This window comes from Passer montanus, unplaced genomic scaffold, assembly GCF_014805655.1.
Source record: "Passer montanus isolate IOZ18808 unplaced genomic scaffold, ASM1480565v1 scaffold14, whole genome shotgun sequence".
Classification (NCBI taxonomy): domain Eukaryota; kingdom Metazoa; phylum Chordata; class Aves; order Passeriformes; family Passeridae; genus Passer; species Passer montanus.
This window is the reverse complement of record NW_024360941.1, coordinates 419,466-444,389: the sequence shown is the minus strand read 5'-3', so window position 1 is coordinate 444,389 and position 24,924 is coordinate 419,466. Positions and strand designations below refer to the sequence as shown.

General features: G+C 46.8%; 1 protein-coding gene across 1 annotated transcript in view; it reads right to left on the bottom strand.

Annotated features, from left to right (window-relative positions):
• The window catches only part of MFHAS1 (malignant fibrous histiocytoma amplified sequence 1), a gene marked incomplete at its 5' end in the record, with an annotated part of 30,665 nt that extends 5,741 nt beyond the window's left edge, over positions 1-24,924 (bottom strand). The window contains one exon of the mRNA XM_039699836.1: positions 21,837-24,924. Within this exon, the coding sequence (XP_039555770.1) occupies positions 21,837-24,924 (3,088 nt within the window). The remainder of the gene's footprint in view (positions 1-21,836) is intronic.

Here is a 24,924-nt window from a genome sequence, read left to right as displayed (position 1 = left end):
AGGCTGACAGCAAGAAAAGTGAGTACTTGTAGCAGTGTTTGGTTACTCCATGCTGGCAGCCAGACAGTGTCAGCTGTAAGCCTACTTGGCTGCCTAACAGAGAGAAAGGTTTGCATGCCAGAAGAAAATCCCACCCAGCCCACTTGCCTTCATGCAGCTCCCACCTGCAGTGGCTGTGCTAAGTGGCCCAAGGTTCCCCAGGAATCTGCTCCAAGGGCAGAGGGATGGGATACTCCAATCCAGCCTGTCACGCCATCTCCTCTCCCTCAGAGCTCCCATGACAGCACATTTGCACAGTATCAGACTGATGATGTTTATCATTTTCATGCTGTCAGGATCTGGGCCCCACTGGGACAAACAGCCAGAAGTGGATGAGGAGGACCTGGCCCCAGCTCTGCGGTGTTGCTTCTCTCTCTTCAGTCCTCCAGGGACCTTGAGGATATATTGCTCATGCTTTACAACAAGGACATGAGAGCCAAAACCAAGCTGCTCCTACATCTTGCCCTGCTTCAGCACTGACCCACTTACTCCATCATATATCCTAGAGCTGCTCCAACCAAGGACCCACTGGTTTTTGCAGCCTCGGTGCTCATATGTTCTCTTACCCCAAATCCCTTCTCACTCTTCCTCCTTGCTGAAGGCCTTCCAACACAAACCACTGCAAGTGTGGTTGACTGGAGAGAGACTTTACATCTCAGCCTCAAGTGCTTCTCCCTCAAGCCTCCTTTGACTAATCTTTGCTTGTGACATCTCTCAGCATAGTACTCAGCAGTCATGCCTTCAGAAGAATAGAGAATAGAACACTTCAACACTGCCTGTATACCCAAAGCACATGCCTCATGCTTGGTTTCCAACAGCAGTCAGAAAGCAGGGCTCACATGAGAGCTCTCAGAACACCCCTGGCTCTCAGAACACCCCTCTGTGTTGCATGCAGTCCCGTCCCCTTTCATTCATATGACTGCAAAGAAATTTGGGCTGGAGAAGCTACAGCTTCTGTGCCTGGCTGTTTGTTGTTTTAAGGTTCAATAGCTGGAGCACTTACACAATTACATCAAAGCTGTCACAGAGGCAGGGTGAGATGAATACCCATGTGCACAGATTTCCCCTTCTGCTTTAAGCACAGGAAACACCCTCACACACTGGGACTTTGCAGCTCTACAAGAAATCTTCCAGGAGTCTTGGCAGAAGGAAAGGGAAGGAGATGGTGTCTCACAACATTGTACTCCACACCATTTAAATCTTCTCTGCTTAGATTAAACTAATTACTTGCTTCATACAAATGTTGCTGTGCATGACACACAAGCTCATTCTCAAGCATTGTGCACACAAAATACTGCTCTGTACTGGTATGAATTTTTAATAGGCTCCTTGCAGCACTGCCTGCATGTCACGCACAAAAATATTCCCCAGAAAGAGAGAACACTGCACTTGATTTATTTCTGGAGTCCTGAGTGACCTGATCTACCCAGCCTGCTTGAGGCAGAGGGGCTGGATAGAGACCTCCACGTTAGGATTTAATTATTTTCTCCCTGAAGGTCATTTTCCTGGCCACAAATCAAACAAAAAAAAAAAAAAAACCAAAACAAAAAACCAACAACAACAAAACAAAACCACAAAAAAACAACCCCAAACAAACAAACAAAAAAACCCCCAAAAAACCCAAACAAACCAAAACAGAAAAAAAAGCCCAAAAAAAAAAGAAAAAAAAAAAGGGGGAAGCAGAGCAGGGTGAAACGTACACTATAAACAAAAGTTCATGTTGCAGTCTCCAGTCAGAGGAGCTTAGAACTAGCAAACAAAATCAATAACAAAACCCCCAGCCTTTCAAAGAGCCCTACTGGGAGAGACTGCCGTGCAAAAAAGGCAAGAGAGAAGAAAAACTCTGTTAGTAAGTAATGATCACAACAGCAGACTGGTGAACAGAACCACCCATCAGGTAGAGCACATGCCTAGGAACAAATGAGCCTGGAATTTGATATACTTTAAAGAGAAAAGGAGGGCTTGAAAACAAAAAGAAGGTTTGCTCTGGAGATGTGGAGTGGGAAAGGCAGCCAGTTGCAAGACAAAGGACTAGCCTACAGAGGTGAGTGCCCAAGACCAGAAGCTGACAGCACAGAGAGAAGGGTGCAGAGAGCAAGGATCAGAGCTTTCCAAAACCTGCAAGAGGAACCAATTTCTCCTTTGAAGAGTTCAAGACTAAAAATACCAACAGCTTCCTTGAGCACAGAGCAGTCTCCTGTGCCTGCCCAGCTCCAATCTAGAGCATTACAACTGTTAGAGGGGCAGGCTCAGCCTTGGCTGATCCAAGCATTGCACAACTTTCCAGCTCCTGATTCACAGCATCAGCTTCTCTTGAGACAGCACCTCACCTCTAGGCTTCACAGCTCTGACTGTGGACATACATAGGCTCACCTTGCATACTTCCCCCCAGATGGCTGCACAGGAAATTGTTTTCTCAAGGCTCTTAAGTCATGTGAGGTGAAGGAAACACAAAACAAGCTTTGGAAACAGACAGCAATGCCTCTCAGCTTGGAGCTGATAGGTCAAGCTTCAGAACCCAGAGCTGCATTTCTCCAGGCCAGGAACCCTGGAGGTGCTGCAGAAACTGGGTTCTGCTCAGCTCAAGCCTAGGCAGCTTTTCCCCCAGCAGCTGAGATCACCCTGCACTTTACCTCCTACCTAAGGAGCCACCAGGCTAATTACCCTGGCAGAAAGCCCAGGGCTGTGCCAAAGGCCAAGGTGCTCTGCAAGGCCTGTCCAGGAGACACATGCAGACAGATGCTGTACCTGGTAATCACTAACTCTATTTTTTGTCACTCAGGGAATAGGAGAGTCACACAAACACCAGCTATGGTCTGAAAGGCTCAAGGAGGTTAAATACCCTCCATCTTCCCCAAGTCATTATAGGGTCAGCGGCAGACAGATGCTGTACTTGGTAATCACTAACTCTATTTTTTTGTGACTCAGGGAATAGGAGAGTCACACAAACACCAGCTATGGTCTGAAAGGCTCAAGGAGGTTAAATACCCTCCATCTTCCCCAAGTCATTATAGGGTCAGCTAGCTCTTAATGCATCACTGTCACAGCAAAAGAGGACATTGACACACCTGAGCATTTGCAAAAGCTCTGGGGAAGCCCTTGGCACTGGACTGAGCACACCTCTGGGTGGAGAACTTGAGTGGAAAGTGTTCTGGATGTTCCATTCAACAGCGACAGGGGGTTAATTATTCAAATTCAAAATACCATATTACAACTCACACACTAGTTTTCCCCTCATGAGTTATTTGAGATCATCCCTTACCATGTGGCCGTACAAGGCTTCCAAGTACGAAACTTGGAAAACTCTATGTTTTCCCAAAACATTAGTTAATTATATTTTTCTCAGGCACACCGAAATTAACTATAGTTAAAAATGGAATTAAATTAAAAGCAAATTAAAAACCCCCTTACATTCCCCAAACCACACAATTTAGTACTTCCCATCTGCAGACTCACAAGCACAAATGCAGACAGCAGTAAATGATCAAAACAGCTCCATCAAAATAGCTCCAGGAGCAATCATGAAAGTTTGAGCCTTCTGTCTCCTGCTGGCAGTATGAAATAAGCAGTTCTCAGAAATAAAAGATGGTTGCCATCTAACCTGCTCCTAAGCCAGTGTGGGTAAGTGATTGACCATCAATGTGGCTGCACAATGAATGCAACTTCTCTCTCCTCCTTCTGCAGCCCATGAGATACTGAGTGCAGACAGCATGTATGCCAGGTAACACTGACATCTCAGCAAATTGCCATGGGAATAGAGGCCTGTGACTTTTGACTGCTCCTTCCAAAGAGATGAGGAAAGGGGATGAAGGAGATGCCATTTCTCCACTCTGTTCCATCAAACTCCATATATTTCAAATAGTATTTCAGCATGAGTAGCCTCCCTTGTCCAGCTTCATCTCTACCTATTCTGTTAGCACTCCATCTCTCTTCTCCCTGTGCAGTAGGGAAGGTGGGAACAAGCCATCTCTTCCCATTAGTGACCAGAGTAGAACAATGGAGAAAGGACGTGACCAAAGGGGACAAGCAAACAGCACAGCATAAAGTCTTAGAAAAATGAGAGGGGGCACCGGGGAAAGATTGAGAAAATAAAACACCCTTCAGACTGCTGAATGTTTTGCTGTCCTTCTAATATCTGAAAAGCTTTTTGAAATGGCAGGCTGCAACACAGCACTTTCTGACAACTGCAATACAAAGCCATGAAAAATTGATTAGCTTCATTAACATTTTAGGACCTTATTAGCTGGAACGAAATTGACTGTCAAGGCATTTTAAGGGAGAGTCATGGTGTAATGAGCTCAGTGCGAATTATCCTTATCCCAGAATAGAAACAGGCCTGTCACTGAGTAACCAAGCCCAGAATCTACCTTTTGGTTATTTTTAATTCCACCCCTTTAGCCGTATCTGCCATAAGCACTTTTTCACTTTGCCAAAGCAAGGCACCAGCTGGAGAGAAAGCTGCAGCCAGCCCCAACCTGTCTGTTCTCACCCAGTAACAGTGAGGGACAACTGCACACACAGCATCCACCTGAGCACTAGACACCACTGCCTGCAGACAGCCCAGACAGCAACAATTCCCACCAGTCTCAGCCCATCTTCCCAAAAGGTAATTTCAAAGCTATTACTCCTCCATCACAAAGGACATGCTGACCCTTTTTTCATCTAGATGATCAGCACACTGCAGGTCCAACTAAATGGAAAAAAAGGCAGTTTAAAGGAGTTCTCAAAGCCATTACGATTGATAAACAGTTAACAGGCAGGGTCCACTGAAGTCTGCAGGGAGTACCAGGACTTGTCACCATCCTGCTACCTCTGTCTCTCTGTGTTTAGGTCACAACACATTAATAGGTGGCCATATGAGAAGCCAGCCCCCAAAACAGGCCGTACAAGACTCAGTCCCACTGACTTCCAGCCTTATGCAACTGATGAGACAGAGCCAAGACTCCGCCTGCCCTTTTGCTAAATTCAGAGAATTAGTCAAGTCTGCAAGGCATATTTCCTCACAGTAGTCTAGCTACTAATACTGCACCCAGATCTGGCTGATTGTTTTCTGCCTTCTCCATCACAAAAACTAGAAAGTCTTAATGCAGGTACTACACGGTGCACTTGAGGAAAAGCAAAAGGAAGCACCTGATGCAGACTGCTGCAACACAAGGGTTCACAAGCAGACCAGACCATTAACTGGGAAAGTGTCTTTAAGCATTACTAAAGAGACAAATCTGTGTGCTGATGTCATCTGCTGATGGCAGACTAAGGCTGGGAGAGCACTGAGACAAGTCTTTTCCCTTGTTGGCTTCCTCCTTCCTCTCAAGATGTCCACACATGCCATGGCTGAAGGTAGGATTCCGGCTAGGAAGCCCCTCTTCTAGAAGTTGACAGGTGTCCAGCTGGTAAGTGAAAAACTTAGAGTTTACCCTTGTAGTAACCTTTTACACTCTGCCACAACATCCTTTCTTTTCTTCTCTTCCTTTTCCCCCCTCATCTACATACCTTTTGCTGACCAAGAAAAAGGAGAACAAACCTAAACACGCATGCAAGACTTGCATCTACGTGTTCTGCCCAACAGTTTTTCTCTGAGATTAAGTAAACTCTTTTCGGGATAAAAGTAACTTGACTCCATGAGCTGCTGCTGCCTCAGGGCCATTCCAAGGTTTCAGTATGTTCTGCAAACTGAACTGGAAGGAACTGTATTTTCAGACCTGTGGTGGTAAGGGTTCTCTCCCAGACCACTTAAGGTGAGATGCATGCGCAATATCCCTCTGTAAAGCTATTTTGGTCACCCTAAAATACTTGCTGCTCATCAGGACAACCACAGAGTCCACTTAAACACAGCAACATTTTTTTTACCCTTCAACATCGACTGGTCTAAGGAGAAAAGTCTTTACACCAAAGGTCCTGCTCATATTCAAATATTAAATCAAGTGTTTTACCTGCTTATTGAACCAACTTGAGGTCATCCCTGCTCTAATCTATCAACATGACTTCATACTGAAGTCTCTTTGCTGGGGAATTTGGTCTATGCACGTACATTACAAAATTTATTCTAGGCTCATGCTTAATTGGAACAAAGTGCCTCCTTGGCATTTTTCCTTCAAAGCTATCCACTTTCTACATAATAATAACTAACCCCACACTACATGCTGGCCACAGGTATGGCTTTAGCTGACCATGAAGCTGCAGAATCAGAGAGGTTTCCTTAATTACAAGGACATCAGATATAACTTCATTTTTTGCATATATTTGCTTCATTTATGTTCTAGTTTGTTGAGTAGATCCCGAGTCAAGTGTTTCTTCCTTATGAAACAAAGTGTGATGTAGATTTGCATCAAGATATATGGCTAAAATCAGAGGGAGCAGAGCACCAAGACCAGCCAATTCTCCTTTTGAAGGAGGAGAATTGCATAAGGCCACAATAAAAGCATTGCTGGCACACATGGAAGTGCCCAAGCAGCACTCCACAGAGCTCAGAGTCTGAGTCTTCCTATGCCAACAGAGGTGGAAACCTAATTTTTCTTTCAAATCTGCTCTATTTGTTTGGCTTAAAGTATCCTTTGTTATTACCAAAATTGCAGTCTTCGAAGTTTGAGAGACCTGATGGCTTTCTCTTGCTCAATAATAGAATAAAGCTCTGTCTGTCCTTTTACTATTAACAGCCTTTACTTGCTCCCTTTTCCAGAGGGGATGAGAACTAATCTTTTAACTTTTGTTTTTGTGTTGATTTGTGATCCGTCAACACTTCCAATAATTTAAGCCCTCTTTTCTGACCCCTCTTATGCCCTAATATCCAAATAGATGACAGACAACTAGTTGCCATAAATCAATGCAATACCTAGCCTTTTCTTACAAATACCTTTTTCCAAAGGAAAGTGCTTGTTTATGAGCTTAGTATTATTATCTCTGCTCAGACCAATGCTTATTGCTTTTTATTCTTCTGTTGGAATGCCTCCCAGTGAGAAGTCATGCAAATACAGAAACAATAACTTTGCTACTTAACTCTTACAGAGTTCATTGCCTGCTAAATGCCATCTAGTCTGGGTTCTCAGTGCCCAAAAGCCACCTGCAGCATCCATCTTTGCTGTTTAAAAATCACTTTTATGGTAGTCTGTAACAGGAAGGAGCTCTGGGGCCTAGAACGAACTCATCAGCCTCCCAGGGAAGCAGCAGTGCTGCCAGGAGAACATTTAACTCCTCCACCATTTCCTCTACTCCTCTGCACCTTTCTCTCATAAAGAATTCTGTCCTAGAGCTGAGCTCTCTCCTGGTGCCCTATTCATGCTGTAAACCAGTATTACTTCTAGGTTTCCACGAGGTGGATAACCCTGGGGTACTTACTCACCAGTGTCATTATAACACAGCCCTGACCCCCTGCCTCCTTCAGATGTTTTATCAACTGACCTGAACTTACTGGCTCTCCTCTGGATGGATCTCTCTTGGGGAGGAACCACCTTAAAACTTCCCAGTCATCAACTTACACTGATCAAAGAAGAGACTCAGAGATATCTAAAGCATACACAGGAGGTATCCCAAGACTGAAGACTGCTGGGATTGAAGAAAACCAGGAAGCAGCAGAATGCTTGCTCTCAAATGCCAAGTGCCAGAGTACAAGTCCTCAGTCAGGCTTGCTCTGAGGGGTGGTGAAGCAGGTGTAGCAGCTCAAGGGGTGGCTACTGACAGAAAAGTGGGAAGAGGATACATTTCGGAGCTACATAAGAGCTCACACACAGTTTTAGTCAGTGTACTTTCCACAATGCAATGACGGAGCAACAGTGAATGAAATAAGCTCAATCACACACAGTGTATGCCACTGCCATTACAAGAGAAGGAAATGCTGCCCTTTGTCCAGGACCAGAGTTTGTCCTGAGATGCAGGAGGCCCTAGAGGACTACCAACAGTGTTTTGGACACAGAGGGTTAAAAGAGGGAGTTGAAGTCAGACTGGACTAGATCGAGCCTTTCCTTCTCTCCACTACCAGAAGTCTGCTCTGACAGTGAAAAATTCTGAGAAAGCACAGACCTATGAGCTGCCTCTGTGCACGTAAGGATTTTGTATGCTTGGTGCTACTGGAATCGTGTCCCACAGTTTGGTCTTCACCAGCAACCGCCTGGGAGCCAGGCAGAGGCACCTGCCTCCCTCGTCCCTGGGCTGGTTCCCTCCCACCTCCCTCAGTCTCCTGCATTTTGTTCTTAAATACACAAGCCAGGAGAACAAACAGTCCTCTAAGCAAGGCAAAGCTTTATTAAAAATGACTTCCGATTAAAAAGGGGTTTTAAATCCTTTTGTAATGATGACCGGATTATCTGCATCACGCTGCATTATGCAACTGAGAATAAAGCAGCACAGAGCAAGGGGTAAAAGTGCTGTTTCCAGCAGAACCATAACTTTGTAGGCAGCTCTCAGTTCCAACACTCATCTGCAAGATTCAGATGGGATCAGGTGCACTTGGTACATGCCAGAGAAGCAGAATCACGGACAAAACTTGTAAGATGCAGCAGCTGCAGAGCAGAGGCTGTTTTGTCACACGGCTTTCAACCAAAGGTGCTATTTCAGGGAAATACTGACACTAAATGCTTCAGGAAGCACAGATCACAGAAATAACCTCTGACCTGAAGCCTGGGCATGGGTCTGCCATAAAACGTGACAGCTTGTTATTCCATACATAAACATCCCATATCACATCTGGTCATAAACCAGAGGCTGGTCAAGACCTGCTTTCAAGGTGCCCAACCTCACTACAAGGCCCATGCTGCCAGCATCCACCCTGGTGCCCAGGGGCAGGAGCAGCCATGCAGTAAGTGAACAGCCACACTGCTCAGCTCCCCTTAGCCAAAGACACTTGGCCACACTTCCACAGCTGCCAGCTTTTAATGGGAAGCACTGCAAAGTGCTGGGCCAGAAATGCAAGTTACAGATTATGAGCCAATCTACCACACTTCCCAAAACAGCCCAGTAAGTATCTCCTCTCATCACACCCTCTTCACCCCAATGGTTAGTTGGGGGGTTTCTTTATTTATTTTAACATATTTTCTTTTTTTTGAAATCAGATCCTGTCTGAATCACTAAACTGAACATGATCTTGCAGTGTTTGGCAACATTTTCTTAACATTGTGTTAAACTTCACTGTAGGCACTCAAAATTATGCATGTGTGTATGTACATAACATGCCAAACTCTTTTGTCAGAGAAGTAAGATGTGATTTATTTCAACGAAGGACAAAGAACAAATTAAAACTAACAGGCAGCTTCAAAAGCTTTGTGGTAGCTTTCCATTACAAAAGACACAGAGAAAGGTAATTTTTTTTTTTTTCTGATCCCAACAGAAGGTTCCCAAACTTTTCTTTCATCCAAGGAAGTCTTTAGTTTGGCTGAGCCTTTGAGGTATAAACACATTGCTTAGGAAAAGACGCACACAAGACTCAACTCTTGATTGTTTATTTCAGCACCTCACCCTAAGAAGGCTCCAAGCTGACCACAGCAGCCACTTGCCAAGCTGAATTATTTGCCTATGCAAGCACCAGTTAACATCTTTCCAAAATCCAGTAATGATCACCGCAGAGCCTGTAGGGCTCCCTCTGGGCACACACATGCTCCTTTGAGAAACTACAATTTTCTTGCTTACTCAAGCTGCCATGAAAATGTCACCAGTGCTGGATCACAGCATGACCCTTCACGTGACAGCACGAGTGAGACTCCCTGCCCAAGACTCCTGACAGTACAGGTTCAGGTATGCAGATCTGGCTGGCCCTTTCAGTGAGGACAAAGCACAGTGGAGTTTCACTCCCTACATAGCCCTCTGGCACCATCATGAACCTGAAAAAAAGCACTAGAAGATGACCAAAGTTCCAGAGTGAGGCTCACATTGCCTCCATTTTCACCCGCTGAACATTTCTACACAATTGTCCACCAGAAACTTAAAATGATGAAAGTAAGAAAGTAAGAAAGAAATTCTTGCTCAGCAGATTTCTGGGATATTAAGGTCAGCAAAAAAAGGCATCTCCTCCCAACATCCCAGCTGTCTTCCTTCACTCCATCTCAATATGAAAGCAGGCGTGGGATGTTCAGAAACAAGTCAGAAGGCTGTTGAAGCAGAGCAGTTCACTATAATAAAATATGAGCTTGAACCTCCACAGAGAAAGTTTTAACAAAAGAGATGGCTTTAAAAATATCCAAACAACCCAAACAAACAAAAACCCAAACCAAAATGAGTAAGAAGGTTTGACAGCTTGAATTACATATTCCTGACGCCAAGAGCTAAAGGTGCTCAGCAGGGCATGATTCCACCAGATTTTCTAGGCAGGGATGGCTCAGTCCTAACAGTGTAAGAAGCGTGTATTAAAGAGACCAGAGTTCCCATGTAAACTCCCATTGTGTCTCCTGCTTTGCTGCCAGTCAAACATCTTTCCTACACTGTCCTACTTGAATTTGGAGGATGAGTGAAGTACCGGGGCGGGGTGTGTGTGTGTGTTAAAATCCACCACCACTGCCACTCAGTACATCTTCAAGATGCTGAAGAAGTTCAGAGCCATCAAAGCTCTCAGCCCCAGAGACCCTCTACTGAGCAGGCAGAGCTTGAGAGAGCTGAGCAGGGCTGTAAGGGGGCCCCAACACAGCACTGGCACATGCTCAGCATGAGCAGGCTGCCCTCAGAGCCCTGAAGCTGCAGCACGGCTGCCTGACTTCACAGAAACAAATTTCTTCTTTCACACTGTAGCCATCACTTAGTGCCCAACCAAAATAGATTTAAGCTGTTCTGTAGTAAAAATAACAGCAACCAAGAAACATTATGTCAGATCACAGGAAGGGGAAGCTCTTTTCTGTTAGATTTTCTAAATTTAGCCACTTTGATATACCAGAGTCATATGGATATGAGACTTTTCCAAATCTAGTGCATGCATCACTGTCTGAAATAAGAGCATGAAAATCTCTCGGACAAAGAAAGAGGATGCTCAAAAGGAAGATTTAGAGAAATGCACAGGGAGCTGAAAACTCATTTGATTATGCAACGAGTGTAAGTAGGCCTGGTGCTTGCTGCTGACTCCCTGGTTTGGAAACCTGCCACCAAGCATCCTCTGCTTCACTACATCCAACCCCATCCAGCAGTTCTGCCTATAAAATTGTGGTGGGTTAACCCTGGCTGGAGGGCACATGACCACCAAAGCCACTCTATCACTCCCTTCCTCAATGGGACAGGGGAGAGAAAATGCAATGAAAGGCTCTTTGAGATAAGAGCAGGGAGAGATCACTCACCAGTTACTGTCATGGGCAAAACAGACTCTACTTTGAAAAATTAATTTTTTTACCAATCAAATTAGAGAAGGATAATGAGAAATACACTCAAATCTTAAAACACCTCTGCCCTACCCAGTCCTTCTTCCTGGGCTCAACTTCACTCCTGACTTTTTTCTCCTAATTTTGTCTGCTTCCTCCCTCTCCAGTGGCACAGAGGATCAGGAAGGGGGTCTGCAGTCAGTTCATCACAGATTGCCTCTGCTGCTCCTTCCAGGAGAGAAAACAAAATCCTCCATCTCTTCCCCTCACTGCAGTAGCACAGACATATAAAGGATAAGTTTGTCCATCTTCTGCCTGGAATGCCCTGGAAATGTGGAGAAGCCCACCTGCTTGCTTCTCTATGAACACAGCATGCTGGCTTCCTGAAGATACAGTCCAGAGGAGGCTTCCCCAAGAAAGCCAACCCATCCAAAGGACTACCCAGGGAATACTTTGAGCCAGAACTGATTATTCCAGCTCTCACTGCTTGTTTCTAGTTGGGCTGCTCAGCAATACAGTGGTGCAAGGCAGAGTGACTTAAGAAGTTCAACAGTGGGAGAGAGGGCTGGCTGGCTCAAAGCCCACAGTAAGGCAGTGGAGACCAAGCCAGCAGCTGTTCTCTCAACCTACAGCACACTTTAAAAAACATTTTAGACCCAGAAACAGCTCTCTATCATTAAGTGAGAGTTTGTCACCACACAGCTGTTGCTGAGTCAGACACCAGTTTGTCTGGATTTGCAATTTCCCATGCCCTTTGGCTATTCCCGGGTGCGTCTGCAATTTGCAAGAGGCATTTGGTAGAGCAGATCTCACAGAGCAGATCTCTCAAAGGTGTGCAGAGCAGCCTGGCTGCCACCCTGCTGTCACTTCTCCAGCTCCTGTGTGTCCCATCATGACTAAATCCCCCTGCTAAGGAAGGTCATTGCTCCTGTGAGCTACTTGCAGCTTCACAGATTAAGAATTCCAAAAGAAAGGGGACAATTAAATTATGCAGTTGCCTCAAGTCTCCCTTTAGTCCCATGTAGACAAGGTCCCAGCTGTTCAGCTTTTTTTGGGGAAAAAAAAAAAAAAAGAATTCTACATAAACAACTTGAACTACCCCCTATCACACATCACAATAAATACAGCTGCATATTATTATACATTGAGGATGTGATCCTGAAAAGTGCAAAGATCAGCAATTTGACAGACAATCATGCTATTTTCCCCATAATGTAGTAAAAGAGAGTATGTGTACAGACTGGTGAGTTAGACACGATATAAATATAGAGAGAGGGTGGAATGATAAAAATTCAAGTGTCAGGAACATCAATATGAGATGACTGCTTCTCAGAACAGATCTTTATCATCAGCCATTACCCCATCTTTTGGTACTTCATTCTTTATTGATCTCAATTTATCTGAGAACTTTAATGAGAGATGAAAATGCAACTGTTTGGACATGGGCAACAGGAATATTTAGAGTACAAGACTGATGTCAGGCAGCCAGCCTCAGACAGAGGTCCCTGCCTCTCCAACCTCCGCACTACAGCCTGTGCATTTCTGCTCTGCACATTGCTAAGTTCTTGCTTTCTAACACTATCTATTCAGAAAAAAACTGCTTGCTATCCATACCTGACTGCTGCTTGTAGGAAAGAGGCCACAGGGAGTGGAGAGAGGAACAGAGTTCCACAACAGCTTCTGATGCAGCAGGGAGCTGCTGCACCATGCAGACTCATGGTCTGTACTGCAGTTTTGCAGTTCTGCTGTGTCCATCATAAACTTTCAGAAACACATAATAAAGATGCCTTCTTCTTCTGCTGCAAGAAGCTCTCCCTCTGTATGTTGCCCATGCAGCAAGTGGCAGGGGTCTTCTTAAATGTGAGAAGACTTGTTTTGGGATAGCCTAGGGACAAATCAGACCTTCCAGCAGCCCTCTGCTGCCAACCTTGCACTGACACAGAAGAACCAAATGCACTGCATATCTCTCAAAGTCAAGCAAGGCTAAATCACTGTACACCTTCAATATTTTTCCACTGTGTGTTTTCATGGGGCAGAAACCATTAGATGCACTGGAAGCAAATTAGGTCAAGCACCTCTGTCTCAAATCAAACCCTGCAGATTTTGATGCTGTGGAAACCACAGCCAATTAATTTTTCAGGAAGTTCATGAACAACCCTACTCTGCTGTATGGCAGGATCCGTGCCTTATCAGATACCATTGCTCACTGGGTATTGCTGGAGAGAAAAACACCTGCTAAAAATGTAAAGAACATGCTCCAAGAGGAATTCAGCACACAGACTGGAAAGTTACCATGTACACATCATTCAAGAAACAAGTCTTGAGTGAAGTGTGCCATAATCTAATGTATTCAGTTAGGACAAAAGCCTACAATATTAATTTTATTACCAGTCATTTGTGGGCATGAGGCACGTAAATCCCTGTCCTACCACTGTTGTACCTTTGCTTTGTTCCTGGCACATTGTAACAGGAAGAGACTGAAAATTCTACAGAAAGTGATGGGTACCACGAATGAAGGAAGAAGGAGCTTTCCCAGAACAGTGTAGGCTCCCTCAGATAACACAAATAAAAATGCTTCTCTAAACTAGACTCTTGGCAAACATCATCCTAAAACTGGATAAAAGAGATATCCTGGTATTGCTTTCACAAAGAGTCTTGCAGAAATGCACTTGGAAAAGCTTGCGAAATCCTGCCAGTAAAAGCCCAGCAGAAGTCTCCCATCATCTTATCAGTACAATTCAATGTATCCTAGATCAACAACACTACAGCTGCTTCCTGGAGTGTTCAAGCACCAAGTCCGAGTCAGCACTTGGCAATACAAGGCAGGTCTGAACAGGATTTGAGACTGAACTTTATTTTGTGCTGAAGGTTACTTGCCCTCAGAGTTCAGTCTAGTTTGATCTTCACAAAGCACTCAGTTTAATGGCCTTCCCAACTGAAGCACCTTGCTCATCTCAAAGCTGTTGTTAGGTTCATGCAGGGCTTGCCATGCTCAACTGCCCATTCAAAATTAATGCTGCCTTGTAAAGTCTGTAGGTCCTAGGCCATTTTTACACTTATCCCCCAGGAATCCACAGCTAAAACCAGTAAGGAGTGTACTCAGTACACCTTTGGGTAAAGCTCAGAGCTCTTGAAAATGATCACTGGGAATACAAGAAAACAAATCAGAAATTAAGGTCTTGCTTTAAACCACAACCAACTCCAGCAGGCAAGCACTCCAGCAGTCACAGCTCAGTCTGAGCACAGCCTTCATCCACTGGCCACAGACAAGTCACCCCTAACCACAGAACCTGGTAAGTCTGAAACCACAGTACCACTGACCATGTTGGCAACCCGATCAGTGTTGCCACCAAGCTTTAGCCAGGAAAATACCACAAGTGCAATATGTCTTCAGCCTCCAGCAGCCTCCTGAGGAAGAACCATAAGCCCTCCAAGGTGGGGATGTTCAGTCCATTTGAACATCCCAAATTACATTTCTAACAAAGGCACCAGCCACTTTATTTTCACAGGTCTCACATCCCCCCATCTCAGTTCTCACATCTGGCTCCCCAGAAAGAAAGTGCTAGAAGACAAAACTCTCCCAGCTGGTCTACATTCACACAGGTGACCTTGATATCCAAGACTGTAAACTTCATCCATGCAACAGCTTCCAAAAACACCATGGCTTCCGCATCCTCTGTATAAGACAGCTCCTTCACATGTGGTCACCAGAACCCATCAGCTCTCCTGATGTAGGCAAGACCACCATATAACACACCATGGAGGCAGGCTGAGACTCCTGAAATCCAAGTGCATTACTTTCTCAGGCACAGGTAAGTTCTTAGCTAGTCAAAAGCACTGAGACATTTTGTTTGCAGCAGAGGAATTTGGTGGTTATAATTCACATTGTATTTTAGGCACTCCCTTCCCACTCCTTGTCCCTAGAAGAAGCTCCCTGAAATAGGTATCCCACAAGCCCCAAAGCACCTGAGAAGAGGTGATCTTATTTGGCACCAGCCTGCTTACTCTCACAGTTGTCCACATCTGTGTGACAAGCACAGGTACCACAAATAAGGGGAGGGAGATAAAAGGCCACAAGTGATGACCTTGTACTCAATCCCCAGAATACAATTTTCTTTACATATCTACAGGGGTTATTCTTCCCCTATTCACAGTGGGGGTGAGGTAGAAAAAAAATGGTACACTGATGACTTCCAAGAATTGAAGCCCCACACAGGACTTTTCACTACATAAATTTTTCCCTTTCTTCCCTAGCAAATTGTTTTCAAGAGCGAAACAAGTAGCCTGCACTATTACTAGCAAATTACTAATTGGAGAGCACACCAGGCTATCACAGTTGCCTGCTTAATACTGCAAAAGCAATGAACACCAGAGCATACAGGAGAATTACCTATCAGATGCATTCTTACTTTGTTTTTAAACTGATACTCAACCAAACTTATATGGGAAAACTTTTCCTACTTCAGTGTTTGTAGAAGCAGGTATCATATCACCCCATTTGTGAACACACAAGACAATGCAAAGCATGTTTTATGACACCTGTGTCCACAGCATGCTGAAGCAGCACACAAATCTGTCCTTATGTAATCAACTGACTCCAGAGAGGGGAAAACCTCCAACAACAGCTTATCTCACCCTCACAGTCAGTAACTTTCAAACAGATCTCACGCAATGCAACAAAGAATCATTTGGTACCCAGCAGCTCTTTTATAGGTCATTTCCTGCAGGGACAAATTTCAGCAATCATAATAAAAAACACAAACTAAAAGCACAAACTAAAAAAAAAGTAATGCACTGAAGGCCAAAAACTCTGCTTTGCTTCACTAACCAAACCAAAAAGATCCACTCAACCAAATCTAGCATCTCCCTGGTGCAGTGGTGGCAGATCACAGTCCAGAGGCTCAATGCCCAGAGATGACCCCCATGGGGAACAGGCCAGGGCAAGACAAGTTGTTAAGGGACATACCAGAAGAGCTTCCCTGTACCAGAGCTGACATAACAGGAAAGCTTTCTTTTATCAGAAATGCACAGGAACTTCTTGAGTAAGGAAGAGGATTCCTTCAAGCAAGATAGAGGATTTCTTCAAGCAGTGTTAAGTGTGCATGTTGCCATTCTAATTTCAAGTAATTTTAGCAAGTTCTATATTAAGACCTTCAAAATAAAAGCCCCAATACACACAATATGAGGTAACCAGACACTGCAGGACAGCTGTAAGAAGGCAATTCAAAAAACTCAGCCTTTCTTCTGGCATCCGCATTCCCTCCCGTTCCTACATCCTCCCAAGCCAGACCGTCGGGCACAAGCCCAGGTCTGCACTGACTACTTCAGTTCTCTCCAAAGACTGATTCCCACATCTGTACCCCACCAGGGACAGTCCTATGGCAGCCACCCACTCTGCACACCACACTCTTCCTCTGGCAATTTCTCAGCTTCCTCCAAGACCACAGAAATATCTGTTGTCCCTATCAACATGTTGTTTAAATTAGAGGATGCCACAGCCACCAAACAAGAGGACTTCAAATACTGACCTTGCAACACACAGGTTAATATGAAGGAAATCTCTAAAAATCAGTGATGGCACAGAGGCTACTACTGTGTTCCTGTTACCTACAGCAAGTTACACCAGCCAGCACAACACAGAAATCAGCTCTAGTCAGTAAACTTAATTATCCATGCTAGAGCCACAGAATGACAGTAGCTTCCCCCACTCCAGCAACCAATCTATGGTCTTCTTCTCTTGAACCACAGGGCCCTGTTCAGCTTCATCCTGCCACCCAGATCATCCAGGTCCAAAGCTCACATGGTGTTGAAGTCTTGTCCCATTATCTCCAATTAGTACTCTGCTGAAGCCACAGCCTGCAGGATGGAGTGACAACAGCCCCCAAACAGCCATAGCATCTACTTTGAAAGTCAAGCAAAAAAGACTCCACCTGCAAATGGGAAAATAGAAGGCTGCCTAATGCTAGCGTCAGACTCTCTAACAAGCAGGTGTTGCTCTATTGCAATTGTCTATGAAAAGAACCCCAGCTACTTAAAGCATGACTACAATGTGGAATAGGATACCTGACATGAGCCTTTCACTGAGCAGCAGCTCAGATTTTAAAGCAACTTTGGAGGCCTTCTGACAAAACCAGTCTCACCTGCTCTTGCCTCACCTTGCATAGGGTGACTGGACAGCATGACACACCACAGGAACCTCCACCTCTCTGTCTCCTGACTCCATCCCAGCCACCAAGGGAGATCATGATAGCTTTTGACTCCAACTCAGGGCTGGTGAGCATGGTTCACTTTGAATCATGTGCATATGGTGGCCTAGTTAGCCCTGCTCTAGCCATGACAGAGAGACTCACAGGGGAACTACACTATGATACCTCCATCTGTACCCCTAAAGGTGACTGGCACTATAATCCCTGCTTCTGCTCACCCTCAGTGTGGGAGACTGGCAGAGTAGAGGCTTGTGATCTCGTCCCTGCTCTGATACCTCAAGAAGGGAATAGCAAGGCAGGTGGCAGATGTGCACTTTCTCTCCACAAGAGCCTCTTCTTGCTAGTCCTCCAGAACCTTTCAAAGCTCCCCAATAGCTCTGGAGCATCCTTTTGGACAGGGGCTGCTAGGCTCACACAGTATCTTTGCCCCATGGCTTTCTATTTGTTGTTATGTTTTCACTCGGTGAAAACCCACATCACCTCATCTTACTTGTCACAGCATTTTGTCCATCTTCTGTGATGGACACAGACCCTGAGTTTCTTATGTCTACACTCATACAGCCCCTTCACAAGGCAGGAATAAAGGAAAACCACAGGTCAAACATAATCCCTCTCAGCCCAAACACCAGAAGAATCATACACAGGACATCAGGACCCCTTGTACATAAGACAGTCTGGAAGAGCATGTGGTGACCCAGACCCAGCCTAGCACAGGGCAAGAGGAAACAGCAGCAGGGCAGTTAGCAGGTGCATATGAAAGCAAGCTTGGAAAGTCCAGTCACATTTGTCCAAACAAAGCACACGTGTCTACTATCAGACAGATGGCAAACCACCTCCACTCCCCCAATCCCAAGTCACTTAATAGCTTACAAGACATGAATAACCTAAAAGCTCTTCAGTCCAGCGCTAAAAGAACATCACATACAAATGAGAGCATTCCACAATGCCTGTGATGACCCAGCTGAGGTCTTACTGTCTTGGAGAGGTGAACCATTCCTGTTGGTCACTCAAAGACAGATATGACTTTCTTAGCCTGGTAGGGACGCTTTCATTTAAATATCATGCAAATGTAAAAGGAAAAAAACAGTTCAACATACTGACTTGTTATCAGCCAAGTGGATGACTGCAGCCTCAAAGCATACTGAAATTCCAGCTCAGATGCCAATTCAGTTACTATTTCGTCCAGCTACAAAACTGTTTCAAACACAAAAACTTCCTTAAAAGGACCCAAACAAGGCATTTTTATATCACTTTCATTCACTCTTTGCAATAAACCCTCAGAAAACTGAATCCAGAACCTCCATTTTTATTTACCATTTCTACACACAGTAGCTCTATTCCTAGAGTATTGCTGTGTGTATTATCAATGGAAGCTACAGTGTGCAGGACAGAGAGGAAAGGGAAGGAGAGGGAAAGCAAAGATTAATCCTCAGCTCATGAACCCCCTTTTTGAAAGGGATTCTAATAAAAATTTTGGATGACCAAAGAATGCACCATCAGTTTCATGAATGACGACACAGATTGCACAACCACACAGAGAGCCAGACTGCACTTCCATTTTTGAGCACAAATTTGGCAGTGTCTACACAGAAATATTTCCCTTATTAAGGTCAACTGGCTGCAAAGCACTTCTTCAGTGCAGTCCTAAAAAGCCCACAGACTTATTTAAGTATTAGGAGCATTGTAACTGCCAGTAATTTCCACTAAAAGAGCTTGGAAAGAAACACAGACATCTCCCTCACTACATATTTTTGTAACATTAGACCCCTCTCTTTCCTACACCTTGTCAAAAATGACACCAACCATGATTCACTTGCATGACAACAAGCTTGGCAGCATGACTTAAACATGCACGCCTCCTGATCAACAAAATCGGGAGGAAAAAGAAGTCTTGAGCTTCACAATTGCCATTTAGGGGCTCTAAACAGTCTTTTATTCATAGAGCAGATACACAGCAAGAAATATTTTAGATTAAATGCAGACATACAGGCCTCCCAAGTCAAATCACAGTTCACATTTTTCACATCAAACCTGGGCTAGATTCAAGCATCATCCATGACAACAAACAGGCTTCTCAATAAATTGATTTAATCACTCTTCAGCATTTCCACAGATCAGCCTTGCCTTTTAAACACGTTTGTACGCTGTTCTCCCAGCTAGAGTCACAGAGTACCCATGTTTAAAAGAATCATTCCCTGCCCCAAAGCAGGGTGACATCTGGGATGCTATCCTGTGCCTTTGATAGCAAGCCCTGAATTCCCTGGAGCACCTCAAAAATGCTGCAACCCCCTTTCCACAGGCAGCATCACCCAGGTGTCATTGGGAGACCTGGCACACAAGCCCCAGCTCCTCCTGTGCTCAGCACACTGCTTACCTGGGCCTTCCCATTCCAGCACACCTGGCCTGGCCCCCAGGTGAGATAAATCCTTTCCCACCTCTAAGGAAACATATGTGGCACAGCCAAGTCCAAAGGAAAAGGCCCTTCAATGCCTCTGTCATGCCTGAACCTGCTCTGACCATCACTGGGGTCAGTAACACCACCAACTGCCTGCAGACAGCCTGGCTCCTCTTCAAATTTCCCTTTTAAAGCATCATCTACTCACAGGGAGAAAAGGGACAGCCACAAAGCATTCACCAGTTAAAAAAACCCAAAAAACCAAAAATAAAGGAGATGCATGACTGGAGACTGGAATTCACAAGCTAAATCTTCAATAGGTGCCCATCACACTGCATGCTCACATGTCTGCTGTCTTGACTAATTTTGGGGTTTTTTTTCAGGGGTTCTGTGGCAGGTTTAGTTTCTTCAGTTTCCAGAGTTTTTTGTTTGAAAAGCAGATCACATTGCCCTATGCACTATGTCAGCAGCAAGATATCACTCAGCATGTCTCACAGCATGGGTTCACCCCCAAGTCCAATGGCTCTTACATAAGTGAGCTGCTGGAGGGAGATACAGCTGATGGAGCCAGGACTCAAGCTGAGGAGCAAATTGCACCTCCTCATTCTAAATATCCACAGAAAAACAAATAAAAACAAAAACAAGAAACAAAACCCCAAAACAACCCCCAAAAACCCACACCTTATTCATCACATTTGCTTATGAACAAATTCAGCACCACTGCTTGCTCTGAGTCAAATCATGCACAACTGCATGTTCCCTGCACAATTTCAGGCTACCTCTTAATAATGTTCCAACACACCTCCAACATGGTTGCTACAATGCAGATTTCTGGAGCATTGCTCACAGTCCAGAGTGTGTTTTGGTTTCATGCAGATTTACACATCAAAGCACCTTTCCCACGGCACCCTGCAAGCTGCAGAGCAAACAAAAGTGGAGCAGGGAGGACACTAGCTAGGAGGCAATACCTGCATACACAAAGTCAAACAGATGCTGCTGGAAAACATCACCCATACAAATCACAACTTTAGAGGTGACACCTTTAACAAGTACAACCAGCAGTCATGTTCCAGAGGAGAGAGGTTATGCTTTTTTCGTTTGAGGAAGGGAGAGAGAGGAAGGAAAATAAAATGTGCTTGAGAACAGCTCCAGAAGGCACAGTCTGGGAATCACTTCTAGGTGAGACACTTAAACAAAAAAGATGGAGTATCCTTCTCTCTTCGGTGAGGAATGCTTCCTGCTAGAGACAGGGCTCAAAGAATGCTCAGAGAAAGCTCTTTTTACACAGGGCTATGGAGACCAGCACACCCATTGTCTAACAGGAGGAGCTTTCCTGCATTCAGAAAGACTGCAGCACAGGCCAGGTTTTGGGGGAGGAGGGTTGAAGGGGGGAATGGGGGATACCTGCAATGTTTTAGGCATCTCTATTTGTGTTTACAAATAGCTCCAAGGAAGTGGGAGCTGCAGGATAAAAGGAACTAGGGGGAAAAAAATAAACCCAATACCACAGTCCCATTCAAAGGAATCAAAACAAGGAGGACAGGTCAGAGACTTCTCAACAATGGCACTGCCAACCCTCAGGGCCAAAACCCAAAAAGCAGAGAGAAAAGGCACAGACAAAGGGGGATGTAACACCCCCCTCCTCTCAGAATACGGTTATTTTAAGCCTGTCTCCTTGGAGCTACCCTAATATTTTCTCTCATGACTCAAACCACCAGGGAAAGGAGTTAGGGCAGAGAAGAAAAGAAAAAAGAAAAAGAAAAAAAAAAACCAAGCAGAGAAGAAAAGAAAAAAGAAAAAAAAAAAAAAACAAACAAAAAAAAAAAAAAAAAAAAAAAAAAACCACCAGAGTCAGGGCTGACCTCATAAAACACCTTTCTAGAAGAGGCAAAGCTCCAAAAGAGATGAAAGGCAAGCTGGGCTGTGCCTTACCTGGAAAAGTGTGTGGGTTGGGTGACCCTCTTTTAAGGCACTTTGAACAGAGGACATGCACAGTGTAGTACAGGCCCGGCCATTCCTGGAGCAGGACATTCAGTTCTTCCACTAAAGGCGTAATAGCTTGCCAAGCTGTCCAGATATTTGGTAGGGACGCATGACTAGCGATAGACAGAGTGTCTGGCTGCAGAGCTCCCCTGGCAGGCCGGTAACTCACCACCACAGGCACCTTTCCCCGGTAGGCATAAATCTGGTATTTGCCATCTGACCGCTGAACCACGTGGCTGTTAATCTGGACACTGTAGCGTGCAAACAAGCCGGGTGGGAAAATGAATGGAAAGCTATATTCAATCTGCAGCTGCTCGACCACAAAGGACTGTCCGCTCAGATTGGTGCCGTTGATCCACGCCTCGGCATGGGGCACCTCGTTTTTCACGTAGCAGGGAAACTTGTACCAAGCAGCCGCCCCATTTAAGGGCTTGCATTTGGGTTTGTTGACACAGTAACATAGCCCCATCTTCTCCAGCAGCTCGAGAATGAGCTGCAGATCCTCCCGACTCTGGACATGGGGCTTAAGAAGGAGACGGATAACATGGGCAGGAAGGAGGCCATGCAGCAAGAAGCCCTCCACATAATGATGGAGCTGAGTGGTCCTCAGTTCGTCAATCTGGGTGTCGCTGAGCAGTTTCTGGAGCAGCACGGTGGCATCCCGCTGGCAAAAGACATTGAGGATGTCTATGAGCCGCGGCAGGTTGTGGAACACATACTCCCGCAAGGTGAGATGCTCCTCAAAGTAGAGCAGCTTTCCACTCTCGTGCAGGTAGGACAGGGCACTCTGCAGCCGATCCTCCGTCAGGCCTGCCTGCAAGCCCAGCCGGGCAGAGTCCCACCAGCTAAGCCACAACTGCTGAGCTTGAGGCTGGAAGTGCAGCTCCTCCAGCACTTGCCAGGACTTGGGCAACACCCGGTGCAGGTTTGGGAAGATATCCCGGTGCTCGGCCACCGAGAGGAGCTTGTCCCGCAGGCGACGCACCTGGCAACGGTCCTGGCAGCTGAAAGGCAGCACTGGAGACAGGATCTGTGGGCGGTGGTTGAGAAGATACTGAAACTGGGCTTTCTTTCGCCGCAAGTTCTTGTCTGAGACCCCGTAAAAGGCAGCATGCGGGCTGGAGCAGCGCAGGTCAAAGTCCTGTCCCAGAGCCTCATCCACCTGCTGGACTAAGCTCTGGAGTCCCTCAGCATCCCTCTTCTCCTGCTGAGCGATCTGGTGATGGATGTCCAGGCACTTCTCTTCCAACTCCCGCTCTGCACAGAGGTCGGCATGGGTTCCCACCATGCACACTACGGCATGGGGCACCTTGGAACTGAGCCAGTGTAAGAAATAGCCCACAGAGGGGTAGAAGTGCTGAGGGACGTAGGCACTCAAATTCACCACCAGCACGTACAAGGCTCCAGGGGAAAGGAAGAAAGACTGGATCACATCATAGCTTGGGTCCCCTGCCAGCTCATACACAATGAATGTCAGGCCCCTCTCTGCATCTGCTGTCCAGTCCATCACCTCGATGCCCTTACTGCCACCTGACAGTCCTAGTCCCAGTGGTACTCGGGGCACATTGGGTGGCAGTGACGGTGCAGGGGATGTCGTGTTCCCTTTTGCTCGGTGAGAGGACACACGAGAAGGGATGTCCTGCCGCTCAACAGGGAGATGTTCCACCTGCTGCATGACAGGTACCCGAGTTGAGGAATTGTCTTGAGGCTCTGGAAAGGGACAACACCCAACCGCCACCCTCCCAATGTCCTGCTGTTGCCCAGGAAACCCTCTGTGCTGGGTGTTCCCTGTCTCCAGGTTTCCCATGTCCTCTCTCTGCTCGTTTTCTTCCATGAGGCACCGCCTCAGCAGGGTCTTTCCTGCATCCTTTAGGCCCACGAGGACTAGTTTGAGGCGGGGTTTGAGGGCAGGCTGGGAGTGGGCCAGCTCCTGCTGGTAAGCTGCGATGTACGGGATGCCTTTCATGCACACCTCATAGGGGGGCTGGATGAGGGGGTTGTCTTTGATCTTCCACAGGGTGACACGGGAAAGCTGCCCGAAGCCCTCAGGCAGGATGGCGATCTGGTTGCCTTGCAGGACCAGCTCCTCTAGGCTGTGGAGGAGCACGATGGAGTCAGGCAGGTAGCGGATGCGGTTGTTGTCCAGCCAGAGAGTGCGGAGCTGGTGGAGCTGACAGAGGTGAGTGGGCAGCACGGTGAGCTGGTTGCGGCTCAGGTAGAGCTCCTCCAGACTGGGCAGTGCCAAGATGGCAGAGGGGAACTCCCCCAGCAGGTTGGATGAGAGGTTCAGCATCTTGAGCCGCTGTAGTCTGCCGAAGCCAGCGGGCAGCGCTTCCAGCCGGTTGCCGTCCAGCATGAGGCTCTCGAGGGCACTCAGCTGGCAGAGCCCCTCGGGAAGGGACGCCAGCCCGGTGCCGCTGAGCCAGAGGATCTTGAGGCGGCGGAGGGCAGCGATGCCCTCGGGGAGGGCCCCGAGGTGGCGGTTGCCGGAACAGTCGAGCTCCTCCAGGGCGGCCAGCTCCAGCAGCGGGGCAGGGAAGGAGGACAGCAGGTTGTGGTCGACGTCGAGGGTGCGGAGGTGCCGCAGACGGCCCAGGCCCTCGGGCAGGCGGCGCAGGCGGTTGAAGCTGAGGTCGAGCTCCTCGAGGCAGCCCAGCTCGGCGAGACGGGGGGGCAGCCCCGGGCCCTCGGCGCCCAGTTCGTTGTGGCTGAGGCTGAGCTTGCGCAGGCCCCGCAGCCCCGCCAGCGCCCCGCCGTCCCCCAGGCCCCGCAGCCGGTTGTGGCTGAGGTCGAGCTCGGCCAGGCGGCCCAGGTGGCGCAGGGCGGCGGCGGGCAGGCGGCCCAGCCGGTTGCGCCGCAGGCTGAGCACCCGCAGCCCGCTCAGGGCGGCACCCACCTCCTCGGGCAGCTCCTCCAGCCCCCGCCCGCTCAGGTTCAGCGCCGCCAGCTCCCCCAGCGCCGCCGCTGCCAGCGATGGGAGGCGAGGAGCGGCGGCACCGGGGGGCGGCGGCGGCCCCCCCGGGGGCCCCGCGTCCGG